The following is a 19,292-nucleotide window of genomic DNA, read 5'->3' on the forward strand; positions in this document are numbered from 1 at the left end:
TGTCTCTCTCTCTGTCACCTACTGTCTCTCTCTCTGTCACTTGCTGTCTCTCTCTCTGTCACCTGCTGTCTCTCTCTCTGTCACTTACTGTCTCTCTCTCTGTCACTTAGTGTCTCTCTCTCTGTCACTTAGTGTCTCTCTCTCTGTCACCTGCTGTCTCTCTCTCTGTCACTTAGTGTCTCTCTCTCTGTCACCTGCTGTCTCTCTCTCTGTCACTTAGTGTCTCTCTCTCTGTCACTTACTGTTTCTCTCTGTCACCTGCTGTCTCTCTCTGTCACCTGCTGTCTCTCTCTCTGTCACCTACTGTCTCTCTCTCTGTCACTTACTGTTTCTCTCTGTCACCTGCTGTCTCTCTCTCTGTCACCTACTGTCTCTCTCTCTGTCACCTGCTGTCTCTCTCTCTGTCACTTAGTGTCTCTCTCTCTGTCACTTAGTGTCTCTCTCTCTGTCACCTGCTGTCTCTCTCTCTGTCACTTACTGTTTCTCTCTGTCACCTGCTGTCTCTCTCTCTGTCACCTACTGTCTCTCTCTCTGTCACCTGCTGTCTCTCTCTCTGTCACTTAGTGTCTCTCTCTCTGTCACTTAGTGTCTCTCTCTCTGTCACCTGCTGTCTCTCTCTGTCACTTACTGTTTCTCTCTGTCACCTACTGTCTCTCTCTCTGTCACTTACTGTTTCTCTCTGTCACTTACTGTCTCTCTCTCTGTCACCTGCTGTCTCTCTCTCTGTCACTTAGTGTCTCTCTCTCTGTCACTTAGTGTCTCTCTCTCTGTCACCTGCTGTCTCTCTCTCTGTCACTTACTGTTTCTCTCTGTCACCTGCTGTCTCTCTCTCTGTCACTTAGTGTCTCTCTCTCTGTCACTTAGTGTCTCTCTCTCTGTCACTTAGTGTCTCTCTCTCTGTCACCTACTGTCTCTCTCTCTGTCACCTGCTGTCTCTCTCTCTGTCACCTACTGTCTCTCTCTCTGTCACTTGCTGTCTCTCTGTCACCTGCTGTCTCTCTCTCTGTCACTTACTGTCTCTCTCTCTGTCACTTAGTGTCTCTCTCTCTGTCACTTAGTGTCTCTCTCTCTGTCACTTAGTGTCTCTCTCTCTGTCACCTGCTGTCTCTCTCTCTGTCACCTGCTGTCTCTCTCTCTGTCACCTGCTGTCTTCTCTCTGTCACTGAGTTGCATTTTGTGAGGGTTATTGCTAAGAGGACAGGAGTGTAGTTATGAGCACTAGAGTGTGTTAAGCGGTAAAATGCATATGAAAGCTCACAGCGCCCGCCATTAGGACTCGCCTATGAGCTGCGGGACCACAGTTATGTTTTTTTGAAGTTTAACAACACAGGGTTTCCCACACATAGACTTCACTTGGGCGGGCCCCCCAGGTGTATTTACGGCCCCCCAGGTGTATTAACGGCCGCCCAGGTGTATTTACGGCCGCCCAGGTGTATTAACGGCCGCCCAGGTGTATTAACGGCCGCCCAGGTGTATTAACGGCCGCCCAGGTGTATTAACGGCCGCCCAGGTGTATTAACGGCCCCCCAGGTGTATTTACGGCCGCCCAGGTGTATTTACGGCCCCCCAGGTGTATTTACGGCCCCCCAGGTGTATTTACGGCCGCCCAGGTGTATTTACGGCCGCCCAGGTGTATTAACGGCCGCCCAGGTGTATTAACGGCCCCCCAGGTGTATTAACGGCCCCCCAGGTGTATTTCGCGACCCATTTAGTTTTTTATCTGTCCTCGAGCATGATGCCATCCGCGATTGATTAACTAGTGGACAATGATCTCCTCACTCTACGCCTCCTGTACCTGTTCGCTCTGCTATCGGGTGTAGGGTCTGCTAACAAGCGACAAAACAGAAAGACGCGGACCCCCCCCCACCGGACTTGATCAATAGGGACTCGACTCTGACATTTTTTTAATGACTCGGACTTGAACCTGGACTTGGACTCGAGGCATAGTGACTTGACTACAACACTGACGTGAGGTCATGTGACCATGCTGTGGTTCCTTTATATCCTAGCGTTAGCTTGGTACTTCAGAAATCCTAACATTGTTAACATCCCATTGGACCAGGGAGATGCTGCCTTCAGGGTCCGCTGTCTCTATGTAAACTGTAACGTGGCCTCTGTTTCTGAAGCCCTCCATGAAGGGATTCCCGGGTCAGATCCATGCCAACATCGGGCCGGTCAGCACCAACGTGACCTTTGACCACCGGGACTGTGGTGTCACACTGCTGAAGAACGACCACGTGCTCATCAACCTGCTGGTGGATCAGGTGACCCGCCGCAGGAGGGCCGCCAACATCAAGCCCAAGATCCCCTTCACCTTCAGCTACACCAAGGAGAAGAGAGAGAGGGTACACACACACACACACACACACACACACACACACACACACACACTACAGGGATCAGTAAAGGTCCATCTGATCTGATCTGTGTGTCTGTGTGTGTGTGTGTGTGTGTGTGTGTGTGTGTGTGTGTCAGGGCACCATCACCTTCCTGGGTCCGGAGGAGGGGATCCTCCGCAGCGAAGACCACAGGGAGCTCCCCTTCAGCCTCTTGGAGAACTTCACGGATGTAGAGTTCAGCAGCAGAGACATACACTCGGAGGTGGAGTTCACCGTGACCTTGGTGAGTCCCCCGACAGGAAGTGATTCTGTTGCCGTTGTTGTTGTTGCGTTGCTGTGTGTTGTTGTTGCGTTGCCGTGTGTCTGTGTGTTGTTGTTGTATTTGCGTTGCTGTTGCGTTGTCGTGTTGTTGTGTGTTGCGTTGTCTTGTGTTGTTGCGTTGTTGTGTTGTTGTGTGTTGTTGCGTTGTCGTGTGTTGTTGCGTTGTCGTGTTGTTGTGTGTTGTTGCGTTGCCGTGTGCTGTTGTGTTCTCGTGTTGTTGTTGTGTTGGCGTGGTGTGTTGTTGTTGCTGTTGCGTTGCCGTGTGTTGGTGTGTTGTGTGGTGTTGTTGTGTGTTGTTGCGTTGTCGTGTGTTGTGTGGTGTGGTTGCGTTGTGGTGTGTTGTTGCGTTGTCGTGGTGTGTTGTTGCGTTGTCGTGTTGTTGTGTGTTGTTGCGTTGTGGTGTGTTGTTGCATTGTGGTGTTGTGTGTTGTTGCGTTGTCGTGTGTTGTTGCGTTGTCGTGTTGTTGTGTGTTGTTGCGTTGTTGTGTGTTGTTGCGTTGTCGTGTTGTTGCGTTGTCGTGTTGTCGTGTTGTGGTGTGTTGTTGCGTTGTGGTGTTGTTGTGTGTTGTTGCGTTGTCGTGTTGTTGCGTTGTCGTGTTGTCGTGTTGTGGTGTGTTGTTGCGTTGTGGTGTTGTTGTGTGTTGTTGCGTTGTGGTGTTGTTGTGTGTTGTTGCGTTGTGGTGTGTTGTTGCGTTGTCGTGTTGTTGCGTTGTCGTGTTGTCGTGTTGTGGTGTGTTGTTGCGTTGTGGTGTTGTTGTGTGTTGTTGCGTTGTGGTGTTGTTGTGTGTTGTTGCGTTGTGGTGTGTTGTTGCGTTGTTGTGTGTTGTTGCGTTGCTGTTGTGTGTTGGCGTGGTGTGTTGTTGTTGTTGCATTGCCGTGTGGTTGCGTTGTGGTGTGTTGTTGCGTTGCCGTGTGTTGTGTGGTGTGGTTGCGTTGTGGTGTGTTGTTGCGTTGCCGTGTGGTGTGGTTGCGTTGTGGTGTTGTTGCGTTGCCGTGTGTTGTGTGGTGTGGTTGCGTTGTGGTGTTGTTGCGTTGCCGTGTTGTTGTGTGTTGTTGCGTTTTCGTGTTGTCGTGTGTTGTTGCGTTGTCGTGTTGTTGCGTTGTCGTGTGTTGTCGTGTTGTTGTCGTGTTGTTGCGTTGCTGTTGTGTGTTGGCGTGGTGTGTTGTTGTTGTTGCATTGCCGTGTGGTTGCGTTGTGGTGTGTTGTTGCGTTGCCGTGTGTTGTGTGGTTGCGTTGTGGTGTGTTGTTGCGTTGCCGTGTGTTGTGTGGTGTGGTTGCGTTGTGGTGTTGTTGCGTTGCCGTGTGTTGTGTGGTGTGGTTGCGTTGTGGTGTTGTTGCGTTGCCGTGTTGTTGTGTGTTGTTGCGTTTTCGTGTTGTCGTGTGTTGTTGCGTTGTCGTGTTGTTGCGTTGTCGTGTGTTGTCGTGTTGTTGTGTGTTGTTGCGTTTTCGTGTTGTTGTGTGTTGTTGCGTTGTCGTGTGTTGTCGTGTTGTTGTTGCGTTTTCGTGTTGTTGTGTGTTGTTGCGTTGTCGTGTGTTGTCGTGTTGTTGTGTGTTGTTGCGTTGTCGTGTGTTGTTGCGTTGTCGTGTTGTTGTGTGTTGTTGCGTTGCCGTGTGCTGTTGTGTTCTCGTGTTGCTGTTGTGTGTTGGCGTGGTGTGTTGTTGTTGTTGCATTGCCGTGTGGTTGCGTTGTGGTGTGTTGTTGGGTTGCCGTGTGTTGTGTGGTGTGGTTGCGTTGTGGTGTGTTGTTGCGTTGCCGTGTGTTGTGTGGTGTGGTTGCGTTGTGGTGTTGTTGCGTTGCCGTGTGTTGTTGGGTTGCTGGTTTCAGTTGGATGGTGTTGATGAATTCCCACGCTGGTGATTTTGCTGGATATTCTGCATCCTTACTTTTGATTCGACCGCTCACGGGTCAGCCCCCCCGACAGGAAGGGAGTGTCTTGCCCTGACTCCCCCCACTCTGTTCCTGCAGGTGAAGTCTCAGAAGAGAGCCATCAGGCTGCTGAGGCTGAAGAGGGTGGAGGATCCCATCCTGGAAGAGCAGAAGAGACGGGAGGAGGAGGAGAAGAGGAAGAAGAAAGAGGAAGAAGAGAGGAGGAAACAAGAGGAGGAGGACGGGAAGAGGAGGGAGGAAGAGGTGAGGGTAAAGCTGAGGGAGGCAGAGAGGAAGAGGAGGGAGGAGGTGGCACTGGCGCTGGCAACGGCCAAAGGAAAAGTGAGTTTATTTATTAAAGTTAACTCCATTTATTTTAGAAACACTTAGATTCAGTCATCTGGAAATAAGACCTTAAACCAGTAATGACTCATTTACCAGTAATGACTCATTTACCAGTAATGACTCATTTAATGACTCTTTAAGCAGTAATGACTCTTTTAATTACTCATTAAGCAGTAATGACTCTTTTAATGACTCTTTAAGCAGTAATGACTCTTTTAATTACTCATTAAGCAGTAATGACTCTTTTAATGACTCATTAAGCAGTAATGACTCTTTTAATTACTCATTAAGCAGTAATGACTCTTTTAATTACTCATTAAGCAGTAATGACTCTTTTAATTACTCATTAAGCAGTAATGACTCTTTTAATTACTCATTAAGCAGTAATGACTCTTTTAATTACTCATTAAGCAGTAATGACTCTTTTAATTACTCATTAAGCAGTAATGACTCTTTTAATGACTCATTAAGCAGTAATGACTCTTTTAATTACTCATTAAGCAGTAATGACTCTTTTAATGACTCATTAAGCAGTAATGACTCTTTTAATGACTCATTAAGCAGTAATGACTCTTTTAATTACTCATTAAGCAGTAATGACTCATTTAATGACTCTTTAAGCAGTAATGACTCTTTTAATTACTCATTAAGCAGTAATGACTCTTTTAATGACTCATTAAGCAGTAATGACTCATTTAATGACTCTTTAAGCAGTAATGACTCATTTATCAGTAATGACTCATTTACCAGTAATGACTCTTTTAATGACTCATTAAGCAGTAATGACTCTTTTAATTACTCATTAAGCAGTAATGACTCTTTTAATTACTCATTAAGCAGTAATGACTCTTTAAGCAGTAATGACTCTTTTAATTACTCATTAAGCAGTAATGACTCTTTTAATGACTCTTTTAATTACTCATTAAGCAGTAATGACTCTTTAAGCAGTAATGACTCTTTTAATTACTCATTAAGCAGTAATGACTCTTTTAATGACTCATTAAGCAGTAATGACTCATTAAGCAGTAATGACTCATTTAATTACTCTTTAAGCAGTAATGACTCTTTTAATTACTCATTAAGCAGTAATGACTCTTTAAGCAGTAATGACTCTTTTAATTACTCATTAAGCAGTAATGACTCTTTTAATGACTCATTAAGCAGTAATGACTCATTAAGCAGTAATGACTCATTTAATTACTCTTTAAGCAGTAATGACTCTTTTAATTACTCATTAAGCAGTAATGACTCTTTAAGCAGTAATGACTCTTTTAATTACTCATTAAGCAGTAATGACTCTTTTAATGACTCATTAAGCAGTAATGACTCATTAAGCAGTAATGACTCATTTAATTACTCTTTAAGCAGTAATGACTCTTTTAATTACTCATTAAGCAGTAATGACTCTTTAAGCAGTAATGACTCTTTTAATTACTCATTAAGCAGTAATGACTCTTTAAGCAGTAATTACTCTTTTAATGACTCATTAAGCAGTAATGACTCATTAGGCAGTAATGCTTGTTTGTCTCTCAGTGGACGCCGCTGGGTTTCCTCTACAGGAAGCTTGACTCGATGCTGGACATCAGTAAGGAGCGTTTCCAGGGCACCGTCCTCAAAGCCCTGTCCAAAGACCCCCGTAAGGACATCAAGAAAGAGCCAGAGGAGACGAAGGAGGATGGAGGACAGACGTCTCCTGCATTGGTACAGGAAAATAAACACTGAGGAATCTATATGTTCTGGTTCTTCTCGTAGCACCTTGTAGCCGAGCATCTACACCACAAGACTCTACAGAGTTACTAAAAGAGGGAGGGTAGGGGGCATTATACAGGGAGAGTAGGGGGATTATACAGGGAGAGGAGGGGGATTATACAGGGAGAGGAGGGGGAGAGGAGGAGGATTATACAGGGAGAGGAGGGGGATTATGGGGATTATACAGGGAGAGGAGGGGGAGAGGAGGAGGATTATACAGGGAGAGGAGGGGGATTATGGGGATTATACAGGGAGAGTAGGGGGATTATACAGGGAGAGGAGGGGGATTATACAGGGAGAGTAGGGGGATTATGGGGATTATACAGAGAGTAGGGGGATTATACAGGGAGAGTAGGGGGATTATACAGGGAGAGGAGGGGGATTATGGGGATTATACAGGGAGAGTAGGGGGATTATACAGGGAGAGTAGGGGGATTATGGGGATTATACAGGGAGAGTAGGGGGATTATACAGGGAGAGGAGGGGGATTATACAGGGAGAGGAGGGGGATTATGGGGATTATACAGGGAGAGTAGGGGGATTATACGGGGAGAGTAGGGGAGGGGGATTATACAGGGAGAGTAGGGGAGGGGGATTATACAGGGAGAGGAGGGGGAGAGTAGGGTAGGGGGATTATACAGGGAGAGTAGGGGGATTATACGGGGAGAGTAGGGTAGGGGGATTATACAGGGAGAGGAGGGGGATTATACAGGGAGAGTAGGGGAGGGGTATTATACAGGGAGAGGAGGGGGATTATACGGGGAGAGTAGGGGAGGGGGATTATACAGGGAGAGGAGGGGGATTATACGGGGAGAGTAGGGGAGGGGGATTATACAGGGAGAGTAGGGGGATTATATGGGGAGAGGAGGGGAGGGGGATTATACAGGGAGAGTAGGGGGATTATACGGGGAGAGTAGGGGAGGGGGATTATACAGGGAGAGTAGGGGGATTATACGGGGAGAGGAGGGGAGGGGGATTATACAGGGAGAGTAGGGGGATTATACGGGGAGAGGAGGGGAGGGGGATTATACAGGGAGAGTAGGGGAGGGGGATTATACAGGGAGAGTAGGGGGATTATACGGGGAGAGTAGGGGAGGGGGATTATACAGGGAGAGTAGGGGGATTATACGGGGAGAGTAGGGGAGGGGGATTATACAGGGAGAGTAGGGGGATTATACGGGGAGAGTAGGGGAGGGGGATTATACAGGGAGAGTAGGGGGATTATACGGGGAGAGGAGGGGAGGGGGATTATACAGGGAGAGTAGGGGGATTATACGGGGAGAGGAGGGGAGGGGGATTATACAGGGAGAGTAGGGGGATTATACGAGGAGGGGAGGGGGATTATACGGTACGCTATGACAAGCCAAGTCGTTGTTACTTTGCGGATGTCTCCCTGCCTGCCTTACATGATATCGTAGCCACCCACGTCCACAAGTTACTCGACAGCAGTTAGGTCTAACCCTAAAGTACTGGGCAGTTACTGTAGAAGACTGTAAAAGCCAGTGTCTGTTCAGTCCAGTTTATTCTGGCTCCATTTTCACATTTGACCTTTATAAATGCCTAAATATACCAATACTTTAAGGCCTACTACTGTTGTGTTGTTCACAGAATACAGGGACTTGGTCTCAAGTGAGTTAGATGTTTATCGAGAATACTCAGGGTTGGCTTATTCAGAGTGTAAATTCAAGACACACTTGTATCCTTTATAAAAATGTATCCTTTATAAAAACGTATTTTTATAAAGGATACATTTTTATTTAACATGTTTTGGTCCTAAATTGTTTCAAAATATCAGTCATTTCTGAAAATAAATGACAAAAGTAAAAAGCATTTTGAAAAATAGGTCTTTATTTGTATTTCTGTACAGAGGTATCGACATCGGTGAGTGTCGGTGTCGGGCCTCACTGTCATAGATGAATGTTTTCTAAACATGCCAACGTTCTGACTTCTCAGAATAAAAAAAAAAAGGTTCTCAAAATTACGACTTTTGCTAAATCTAAAATATTTACTGTTTCCCTAAAAATCTCAAATGTTGCTTTTTTTCATTTTTTTCCCAAAAACTGAGACCCTAACCAGGCTCAGACGATCCCGTTCCTCTCGCAGCTCCTCATTCATCAGCTGAAGTCTCAATCAAAGCCTAATGTGACGTCATGTTCCCTGCAGGTCAAAGTGAAAGAGGAGAACCTAGATGAGGAGGATCAGAAGAAAAAGGAGGTGGAGCAGAAGAAGGAGGAAGTGGAGGAGCAGAAGGAGGAAGAGGAGGGAAAGCAGGATCTGAAGAAGGAAGAGGCGGTGATGAAGAGCGAGGCGGGGCAGGAGGGAGGAGCAGTGACTGGCCGGTTGGTGACCACCATCAACGGCGAGCAGAAGCTGCTCACCTTTGGGCCCGAAGACATGATCAGCACCGCCACCATGCTGGACGGAGACAAGGTGAGGGGGGGGGGGGGACACCTTTACAACAAAGGTGTTAAACTAGCGAACGCTAGGTATTTCGTTATTTAGTTTTAACAGTGTGTGGGTCTGTGTTTACAGGGTGTGTGGGTCTGTGTTTACAGGGTGTGTGGGTCTGTGTTTACAGGGTGTGTGGGTCTGTGTTTACAGGGTGTGTGGGTCTGTGTTTACAGGGTGTGTGGGTCTGTGTTTACAGGGTGTGTGGGTCTGTGTTTACAGAGTGTGTGGGTCTGTGTTTACAGGGTGTGTGGGTCTGTGTTTACAGAGTGTGTGTTTACAGGGTGTGTGGGTCTGTGTTTACAGAGTGTGTGTTTACAGGGTGTGTGGGTCTGTGTTTACAGGGTGTGTGGGTCTGTGTTTACAGGGTGTGTGGGTCTGTGTTTACAGGGTGTGTAGGTCTGTGTTTACAGAGTGTGTAGGTCTGTGTTTACAGAGTGTGTAGGTCTGTGTTTACAGAGTGTGTAGGTCTGTGTTTACAGAGTGTGTGGGTCTGTGTTTACAGGGTGTGTGGGTCTGTGTTTACAGAGTGTGTGGGTCTGTGTTTACAGAGTGTGTGGGTCTGTGTTTACAGAGTGTGTGGGTCTGTGTTTACAGGGTGTGTGGGTCTGTGTTTACAGGGTGTGTGGGTCTGTGTTTACAGAGTGTGTGGGTCTGTGTTTACAGGGTGTGTGGGTCTGTGTTTACAGAGTGTGTAGGTCTGTGTTTACAGAGTGTGTGGGTCTGTGTTTACAGAGTGTGTAGGTCTGTGTTTACAGGGTGTGTGGGTCTGTGTTTACAGGGTGTGTAGGTCTGTGTTTACAGGGTGTGTGGGTCTGTGTTTACAGAGTGTGTGGGTCTGTGTTTACAGTGTGTAGGTCTGTGTTTACAGAGTGTGTGGGTCTGTGTTTACAGGGTGTGTGGGTCTGTGTTTACAGGGTGTGTGTTTACAGAGTGTGTAGGTCTGTGTTTACAGAGTGTGTGGGTCTGTGTTTACAGAGTGTGTGGGTCTGTGTTTACAGGGTGTGTGGGTCTGTGTTTACAGGGTGTGTGGGTCTGTGTTTACAGGGTGTGTAGGTCTGTGTTTACAGAGTGTGTAGGTCTGTGTTTACAGAGTGTGTAGGTCTGTGTTTACAGGGTGTGTGGGTCTGTGTTTACAGGGTGTGTGGGTCTGTGTTTACAGAGTGTGTAGGTCTGTGTTTACAGGGTGTGTGGGTCTGTGTTTACAGAGTGTGTGGGTCTGTGTTTACAGGGTGTGTGGGTCTGTGTTTACAGGGTGTGTGGGTCTGTGTTTACAGGGTGTGTGGGTCTGTGTTTACAGGGTGTGTGGGTCTGTGTTTACAGGGTGTGTGGGTCTGTGTTTACAGAGTGTGTGGGTCTGTGTTTACAGAGTGTGTGGGTCTGTGTTTACAGAGTGTGTTCCTGGGGTTGTTGACGTGTTTGTTTCTCTGATCTCTGAAGGTGCGTTTCAACATCGCCACCCACCAGGAGACCAAAGAGGAGCAAGCGATGTACGTGGAGATCCTGCCCGACTCGTTCGAGGAATCCACGGAGCAGCGGAGACACGTGGGTCCCTCCAATGTTATTTATATGGATGGATACAGTGGGTAAAATAGGTATCGGACACGTCACAGTTTCTTTCAGTAAATATATTTCTAAAGGTGCTGTTGACATGAAATGCTCATCAGATGTCGGTAACAACCCATGCAGTCCACACAAGCACAGAAATCAGACCATAGATTTCCATAAATGAAGTTATGTGTATTCAAATGGAATGACACAGGGAAAAAGTATTGAACACATGAAGAAAGGGAGGTGCAAAAAGGCATGGAAAGCCAAGACACCAGCTGAAGTCTATCAGTGAGTAGAGAGCAGTCCTGCCCCTCCTCAGTGCAAATGAATATCAGCTGGTTCCGTCCCAACTGATGGCCTATAAAAAGGTCTCTCATTACCGAGGTGTCACACAAGAAAGATCTCATGATGGGTAAAAGCAAAGAGTTCTCTCAAGACCTTCACAACCTTACTGTTGCAAAACAAACTGATGGCGTTACCGAAGGATTTCTGAACTCCTGAATGTTCCAGCACTGTTGGGGCCTTAATCCGGAAGTGGAAAGAACATCCTCCCACCACAAACCAGCCACGACCAGGTGCTCCTCGCAAGATTTCTGACAGAGGAGTGAAAATAATTATCAGAAGAGTTGTCCAAGAGCCAAGGACCGCTTGTGGAGACCTTCAGAAAGACCTGGAATCAGCAGGTCCAAGTGTTTCAAAGAAACAATGAGTACTGCACTCAGCCGCCACGGCCTGTACGCACGCGCACCACGCAAGACTCCATCGCTGAAGAAGAAGCATGCTGAAGCTCGGTTAAAGTTTGCTGCTCAACATTTAGACAAGCCTGTGAAGTACTGGGAGAATATCGTCTGCTCAGGTGAGTCCAAAATGGAACTCTTTGGATGCCATAACACACAGCATGTGTGGAGGTCAGATGGCACTGCACATCCCCCCAGAAACACCACACAGGGAAGTTTGGAGGGGGGAGCATCAGGGTGTGGGACTGTTCTTCAGCAAACGGCACTGGCAAACTTTATATACTTGAAGGAAGGATGACTGGAGAAATGTAAAGAGACATTCTTGGTAAAAATGTGCTGCCATCTACCAGGATGAGGAAGATGAAACGAGGGCGGACATTTCAGAGAAAGAAAATGAAGCTGCTAGAATGGCCCAGCCAATCACCTGACTTGAGTCCAACAGAACATCTATGGAAAGAACTACAGAGTTCATAGAAGAGGCCCACGGAACCTCCAAGACCTGAAGACAGTTTGGAAGAATGGACCAAAATCACACCTGAGCGTGAGACTGGTTTCTCCATACAGGAGGCGTCTTGGAGCTGTCATTACCAACAGAGGCTTTTGTACCAAGGATTAAATACATGTCAGTAAGCGTGTTCAGTACTTTTCCCCTGTGTCATTCCATTTCAATACACATCACTTCATCTATGGACAGCTATGGTTTGATTTCTTTGCGTGTGTGGATTGCATGGGTTGTTACCGACAGCTGATGAAAATGTCATGTCAACAGCACCTTTAGAGATATACACTGCCTGGCCAAAAAAAAGGTCCCCCTCTAGTACCCGTTGGACCGCTTTCAGCTTTGATCACGGCACACATTCTCTGTGGCATCGTTTCCACGAGCTTCTGCAACGTCTCAACATTTATTTCTGTCCTGCATTAATGTTTGATCTTGTGTTGATGACGGGAGATTCGGACCACTGATCAAAGTCTTCTCCAGCACATCCCAAAGATTCTCCATCAGGTTCAGGTCTGGACTCTGGGGGGGCCATTCCATGTGTGAAATGATGTCTCATGCTCCCTGAACCACTCTCTCACAGTCTGAGCCGATGGATCCTGGCATTGTCCTCTTGGAACATGCCCGCTCCATCAGGGGAGAAGAAACCCACTGATGGAATAACCTGTCCTTCAGGATATTCAGGGAGCCCCAACTGCAGCAGCCCCAGATCATAGCCCTGCCCCCACAGGCTGGGGACCTGTTTTTCTGACCGGGCAGTGTACTTACTAAGAAAAATGGTGACTTGTTCAATACTTATTTTACCCGCGATGGATGGATGGATGGATGGATGGATGGATGGATGGATGGATGGATGGATGGATGGGTGGGTGGGTGGGTGGGTGGAAATAAGTTTTAGATCCCCTACTGACTTTGAACTTTGTAAGTTTACCTACTTACAAAGTTCAAAGTCTGTAATTTTTATGGTAGGTTTATTTGAACAGTGAGAGACAGAATATCAACAAAAACATCCAGAAATTTACACTAAAAAGATGAACATTGATTTGCGTTTAATTGGGGGAAATAAGTATCTGATCCCCCTGCAACCAACAAGGATTCTGGCTCCCAGGGACCGGTTAAAGAAATCCTCTGGCTTTAAGAAAGTACTCCTGATGTCACCTGGATAAAAGACACCTATCCACAGTCAATACATCAGATTACAACCTCTCCACCGAGGACCAGAGACAGGTCTTGCCCTCGGTGGAATTAATGTCTAAGGACATCAGGGACACAGGTAACACCGCTGCACAGGTGAAGGTAACGGGCTGCTGGTATCCTTCAAAGATGACCGACTGTTGATGATGTCACATTCCCTTTACTCATGGAGTCCCAGTTGAGACATTAACCCCCCCTCTGTCTGCAGGGCCTCGTCATCGAGCTCTCTCCGGCCACCGGCCTCATCAAGTGCTCCCAGAATCCTCAGCTGTACTTCCACATGTGTGAGGTGATCGAGAAGAAGAGGCTGGAGCTCAACGAGAAGGTGGAGTTCAGCGTGGTCCCAGTAAGTCCGCCTCCTTTATTTAATAATGATCTTCTTATCGCTCGCTCTGAAGCTGGACCCTGGTTCTGTTTCTCTCAAACGTGTTAAACCAGGTCTGTGTCTGTGTTCCTAAAGCATGAGACAGCAGAGGGGGGGAACCAGGCCATCCGGATCAAGCGCTTCACAGAGAGCGTTTTCCTCCCGGCCCGGAAACTGTGCGCCGCCGGCATAGCCAAGGGGAAGGTGAGCAGGGTTCATACTGAATACACCACAAACTCTTCTGGTGGTTCATCCTTCCTCAAGTCTTTCTGGACCTTTGCAAAACTCTACCATAGCACAGACGGAGATCTACAAGTTATTTGTATGAACTTTTCCACTCTTAAGATAAAAGCTGCTCTCTTTGATATTTGTACAACATCAACCTGGTGATTTCTTTTATAATTATCTGTTGGCCGTGTTTCTCACCTGTCGGATGTTCTGTAGATGACCATCAAGCTGGCCAAAGCTTCAGAAGCCACTGAGTGAGTACTGGCATGTCTGTTATATTGGAACCATACGCCCCTTAAATATACCAGACACACACGTCAGTCTTTAACTGACCTCCAATATTTCAGGAAAGACCAACCAGAGACAGACAAGATGAAGGCGGTGGTGAAAAACCTCCGAACGCAGGACAGCAAGACCAGGAAGGAGTACGGTGCCTCGCGGCGAAGATACGGCAGGAGCAGGAGTAAAAGCAGGAGTCCAAGTAGGAGTCGGGCTAGGAGCAGGAGTCCCGGTAAGAGTCGGGCCAGGAGTCCGGGTAGGAATAGTGCTAGGAGCAGGAGTAAAAGCAGGAGCAGGAGTCCCGGTAGGAGTCGGGCCAGAAGCAGGAGTCCAGTGAAGAGTAGGGCTAAGAGTAAAAGTAAGAGTCCGCCCAGGGACCAGTTCGGACGACTCATCAAAAAGAGACGCAGCACCAGCGCCGAACGTAGAGGCAGCCGGTTGAGGAGAAGCGGGAGCCGGGAAAGATCCAGCCGGCGGTCCAAGAGCTCCAGCAGGAGTCGCAGCCGGAGCCGGGAGAGGGTCAAGGAGGTGAAGAAGAGGAGCATCATCAGTAGAGATGAAGCTCTGAAGAGGAGGAGAGAGCCGAGTCCTCCCCCCCGACGAGGAGGAGTGGTGGACGATGAGCTGGCGAGGAAGAAGCGAGAGCTGGAGGAGCTGAATGACATGATCGCCTACAAGAAGTCTCTGGTGGACCTGGACCCCGGACAGAGGACCTGTATAGACTACGACCACGGCAGGATCTCCGTCCCGCTCACAGAGTACAAACCGGTCCGGTCCATTCTGAAAAGACGATCAGAGGGGCCCGATTACCCACAGCGTCTTCCTCACCCATACGACGATCTGAAGTGTGACCGGCCGTACTGCGCTTACCCCGACCGGCAGTACCCGGATCGCTACGGGGAACCCTACACTGCGGGGTCATACCCCGACCGCCCATACGCTGAGCGTCCCTACATTGACCCCCATCGAGTCTATGGCGAACCGGCCTATGCTGGCCCTTCGTCTGCCGGCCAACGCTACACCGACCGCTACGATGTTTACGACGAGCCCCATGGAGACCGCTACTATGACCCGGCCTACGCAGAGCGGCGGTACGAGGATCCATACCGGAGCCAGTCTTCAGAACGCCCAGATCCCTCACCTGGTTCTCAGTCTGGACACCTCCCGGCTGCCTCCACCCAGCCTCCCTTGACGCAAACCCCTGCCACTTCCTCTTCCCAACACTCTTTCAGACCTCCTTCCCCCTCAGATTCGCCCCCCAGAAGCCCCTCCCCAAAACAATGTCTGGCACCCCACGCAGCGAAGCAGCCTCTGGACAGATTCCTCGACATGCTCAATAAGAAGGTGGATGTTGTGAAGCAAAAAGAACCGGTTCCTTTGATGGATGACCTTCTGCCTCATGAGAGGGCGCTTCAGGACGGCAGAGGCTTCTCTCGGATCGTGGGAATGGTGCAAGAGCAAACCGGCAGCAGTCTCGTTCGGGATCAGAAAAAGACAAGCCCAAAACGCTCCTCAGTAGAGAGAACAAATCAGGAACTGAAGAACGCTGCAGAACCCTACGACAAGATCCAGAGTCTGCTGCGTACAATCGGCTTGAAGCTGAGCACTGGTGACATGTCCAAACTGGCCAGCCGAGCCCAGGAGAAGATCTACAGCCCCAAGTCCTTATCCACAGAAAGAGAGACGCTGTCGTCCCCGAGGGAGGAACAGCAGCCAAGTAGAACAGGTTCCGTTGAATCAGATCACATCCACTCCCCCTCACCAGCCAGGTCCTCCAGTCTGGAGCCTCGCAGCCAATCCAGAGCCGTCTCTGAGTATGAAGGGTTCCTGGACCAGAAAGAGCTGGAGGCTCTTCAGAAGGCCCAGCAGCTGCAGAGTCTTACCCAGACCATGAGGAAAAACAACTCCCCCACTCCCCCTCCTGGGCCTCCGCCAACCCACTTCCAACGCCCCCCCGTACCGGTCAACTGGCCCCTTGGGATCACGACCCATATTCCCCCTGAACAGACCTCCACCCCCCGCAGCATGGGGACTCCATCTCCTCCTGCAGCTTGCATCCAGACATTCGGGCTTACCCCTGGACCTCCTCCACGGCATCCCTCACATCCTCCTCCAGGACTGCCTCCTGGACCTCCACCACGGCGCCTTCCCGGACAACCTCCGTTGGCTCCACCCCCTTGCACTCCAGTCTTTCCCTTTATGGGCCAGCCTCCCTCAGATCCCCCCCTTGTCTCCCCTGGTTCTGTGCCGTCTTCCCACGCCGCTGTAGATTCAGTACCAACGTCCAGTCCTGCCGACACTCACCAGTCCACCATCTCTACGACGGTGGCCCGGTGCCTGAAGGTCATAGAGACGGTTAAGTCTCTGGCCGTGCAACAGCCCGCCAAGCCGGTCAAATCTGTGCAGTTCAGTTTACCGAGCGTCTCCCCTTCTCCGTCCAGCTCTCAGACCTCCACAGACGACGATATAAAGAACAAGCAGAAGGAGAAGGTATGGATTCTACTGTAGTTAAGGAAGAGTACCGGTGCAGTGTTCTGTTAGGAAGTAATGGTCAAAGTGATGGATGGGAAATCCTGTATTTATTATTTAGCCCCAAAATGTACATTTATATTGTTCTGTCAAAGGTTTAGTGCTGTGGGCAGACTGAGTCTGTCTCAGAACTGGAAGTGTTGGCCAGGATATCTGAAGGTTAGCTACGTTAGCGAGCTAGCTCACAGCAGATCTGCAGTGACATCAGAAGGAGTCATGTGATCACTTTGTTAGAATAAGACCAGAAAACATTTCAGGAGAACAACAACAGAGACAGAGACAGCTTTATGACCCTGAACGTCCCCCAGTGCTCCGGTCCCAGCTGTGTGCATCTCTCTTTAGTGTCCCCTGGTCTCCAGCTGTGTGCGTCTCTCTTTAGTGTCCCCTGGTCTCCAGCTGTGTGCGTCTCTCTTTAGTGTCCCCTGGTCTCCAGCTGTGTGCGTCTCTCTTTAGTGTCCCCTGGTCTCCAGCTGTGTGCGTCTCTCTTTAGTGTCCCCTGGTCTCCAGCTGTGTGCGTCTCTCTTTAGTGTCCCCTGGTCTCCTGCTGTGTGCGTCTCTCTTTAGTGTCCCCTGGTCTCCAGCTGTGTGCGTCTCTCTTTAGTGTCCCCTGGTCTCCAGCTGTGTGCGTCTCTCTTTAGTGTCCCCTGGTCTCCTGCTGTGTGCGTCTCTCTTTAGTGTCCCCTGGTCTCCAGCTGTGTGCGTCTCTCTGTAGTGTCCCCTGGTCCCCAGCTGTGTGTGTCTCTCTGTAGTGTCCCCTGGTCTCCTGCTATGTGCGTCTCTCTTTAGTGTCCCCTAGGTCTCCAGCTGTGTGCGTCTCTCTTTAGTGTCCCCTGGTCTCCAGCTGTGTGCGTCTCTCTTTAGTGTCCCCTGGTCTCCAGCTGTGTGCGTCTCTCTTTAGTGTCCCCTGGTCTGCAGCTGTGTGCGTCTCTTTAGTGTCCCCTGGTCTCCAGCTGTGTGCGTCTCTCTTTAGTGTCCCCTGGTCTCCAGCTGTGTGCGTCTCTTTAGTGTCCCCTGGTCTCCAGCTGTGTGCGTCTCTCTTTAGTGTCCCCTGGTCTCCAGCTGTGTGCGTCTCTTTAGTGTCCCCTGGTCTCCAGCTGTGTGCGTCTCTCTTTAGTGTCCCCTGGTCTCCAGCTGTGTGCGTCTCTCTTTAGTGTCCCCTGGTCTCCAGCTGTGTGCGTCTCTTTAGTGTCCCCTGGTCTCCAGCTGTGTGCGTCTCTCTTTAGTGTCCCCTGGTCTCCAGCTGTGTGCGTCTCTCTTTAGTGTCCCCTGGTCTCCAGCTGTGTGCGTCTCTCTTTAGTGTCCCCTGGTCTCCAGCTGTGTGCGTCTCTCTGTAGTGTCCCCTGGTCTCCAGCTGTGTGCGTCTCTTTAGTGTCCCCTGGTCTCCAGCTGTGTGCGTCTCTTTAGTGTCCCCTGGTCTCCAGCTGTGTGCGTCTCTCTTTAGTGTCCCCTGGTCTCCAGCTGTGTGCGTCTCTTTAGTGTCCCCTGGTCTCCAGCTGTGTGCGTCTCTTTAGTGTCCCCTGGTCTCCAGCTGTGTGCGTCTCTCTTTAGTGTCCCCTGGTCTCCAGCTGTGTGCGTCTCTTTAGTGTCCCCTGGTCTCCAGCTGTGTGCGTCTCTCTGTAGTGTCCCCTGGTCTCCAGCTGTGTGCGTCTCTCTTTAGTGTCCCCTGGTCTCCAGCTGTGTGCGTCTCTCTTTAGTGTCCCCTGGTCTCTTGCTGTGTGCGTCTCTCTTTAGTGTCCCCTGGTCTCCAGCTGTGTGCGTCTCTCTGTAGTGTCCCCTGGTCTCCAGCTGTGTGCGTCTCTCTTTAGTGTCCCCTGGTCTCCAGCTGTGTGCGTCTCTCTTTAGTGTCCCCTGGTCTCTTGCTGTGTGCGTCTCTCTTTAGTGTCCCCTGGTCTCCAGCTGTGTGCGTCTCTCTTTAGTGTCCCCTGGTCTCCAGCTGTGTGCGTCTCTTTAGTGTCCCCTGGTCTCCAGCTGTGTGCGTCTCCCTTTAGTGTCCCCTGGTCTCCAGCTGTGTGCGTCTCTCTTTAGTGTCCCCTGGTCTCCAGCTGTGTGCGTCTCTCTTTAGTGTCCCCTGGTCTCCAGCTGTGTGCGTCTCTTTAGTGTCCCCTGGTCTCCAGCTGTGTGCGTCTCTTTAGTGTCCCCTGGTCTCCAGCTGTGTGCGTCTCTCTTTAGTGTCCCCTGGTCTCCAGCTGTGTGCGTCTCTCTTTAGTGTCCCCTGGTCTCCAGCTGTGTGCGTCTCTCTGTAGTGTCCCCTGGTCTCCAGCTGTGTGCGTCTCTCTTTAGTGTCCCCTGGTCTCCAGCTGTGTGCGTCTCTCTTTAGTGTCCCCTGGTCTCCAGCTGTGTGCGTCTCTCTTTAGTGTCCCCTGGTCTCCGTTGTGTTTGGAGCTTCCTTGTCAGCGTTGTTTGGAGCTTCTGCAGCGTTTGGTTTCTGCAGTTTTTTAATCAGAAGTTCTTTATTTATCCTAAACTGGGAAATGTTTGCGTTGCAGCAGCGAAATGCAAAGAGAAGCAAAACAAATACAAATAATTAGAACTAAAAAACAAAGTGAAAATGAATAAAAATGAAAATTAATTAAATATAGAAACCTTGAAAATGATGCCATATTTCAGCTGCATAGGATACCAGTTTAAAGCTGTCTGCTTGTGTTGCAGCTGGATTTGTATAACCAGAGGGTTTTGGAGAAGCGGGAGCAGCACTACAGGAACTGGTTAGCCCGCAAGAAAGAGTTCAGAGACCAGCGGCTCGTCCCAGGTAATATGTCCTTTTTAAATTCACATGTAATCTGAATCAGACACTATTGAGTCACAGGGTTCAGCGGTTATGGTCTCGATGTGCTAGTTCTTCTT

At 49.3% G+C, this 19,292-nt stretch overlaps 1 protein-coding gene across 5 annotated transcripts in view; it reads left to right on the top strand.

Annotated features, from left to right (window-relative positions):
- Positions 1–19,292, top strand: part of si:dkeyp-121d4.3 (serine/arginine repetitive matrix protein 2) — a 41,068-nt gene that overhangs the window by 16,765 nt on the left and 5,011 nt on the right. For 2 of the 5 annotated variants that reach the window (XM_063875605.1, XM_063875607.1), the window contains 11 exons: positions 2,127–2,345; positions 2,476–2,622; positions 4,628–4,870; positions 6,407–6,574; positions 8,786–9,052; positions 10,511–10,615; positions 13,257–13,394; positions 13,509–13,616; positions 13,857–13,894; positions 13,988–16,409; positions 19,098–19,197. In XM_063875605.1, the coding sequence (XP_063731675.1) occupies positions 2,127–2,345; positions 2,476–2,622; positions 4,628–4,870; positions 6,407–6,574; positions 8,786–9,052; positions 10,511–10,615; positions 13,257–13,394; positions 13,509–13,616; positions 13,857–13,894; positions 13,988–16,409; positions 19,098–19,197 (3,955 nt within the window). The remainder of the gene's footprint in view (positions 1–2,126; positions 2,346–2,475; positions 2,623–4,627; positions 4,871–6,406; positions 6,575–8,785; positions 9,053–10,510; positions 10,616–13,256; positions 13,395–13,508; positions 13,617–13,856; positions 13,895–13,987; positions 16,410–19,097; positions 19,198–19,292) is intronic. The other 3 variants (XM_063875608.1, XM_063875606.1, XM_063875609.1) reach the window with 3 other exon arrangements.

Source organism: Eleginops maclovinus, chromosome 22, assembly GCF_036324505.1.
Source record: "Eleginops maclovinus isolate JMC-PN-2008 ecotype Puerto Natales chromosome 22, JC_Emac_rtc_rv5, whole genome shotgun sequence".
Classification (NCBI taxonomy): Eukaryota; Metazoa; Chordata; class Actinopteri; order Perciformes; family Eleginopidae; genus Eleginops; species Eleginops maclovinus.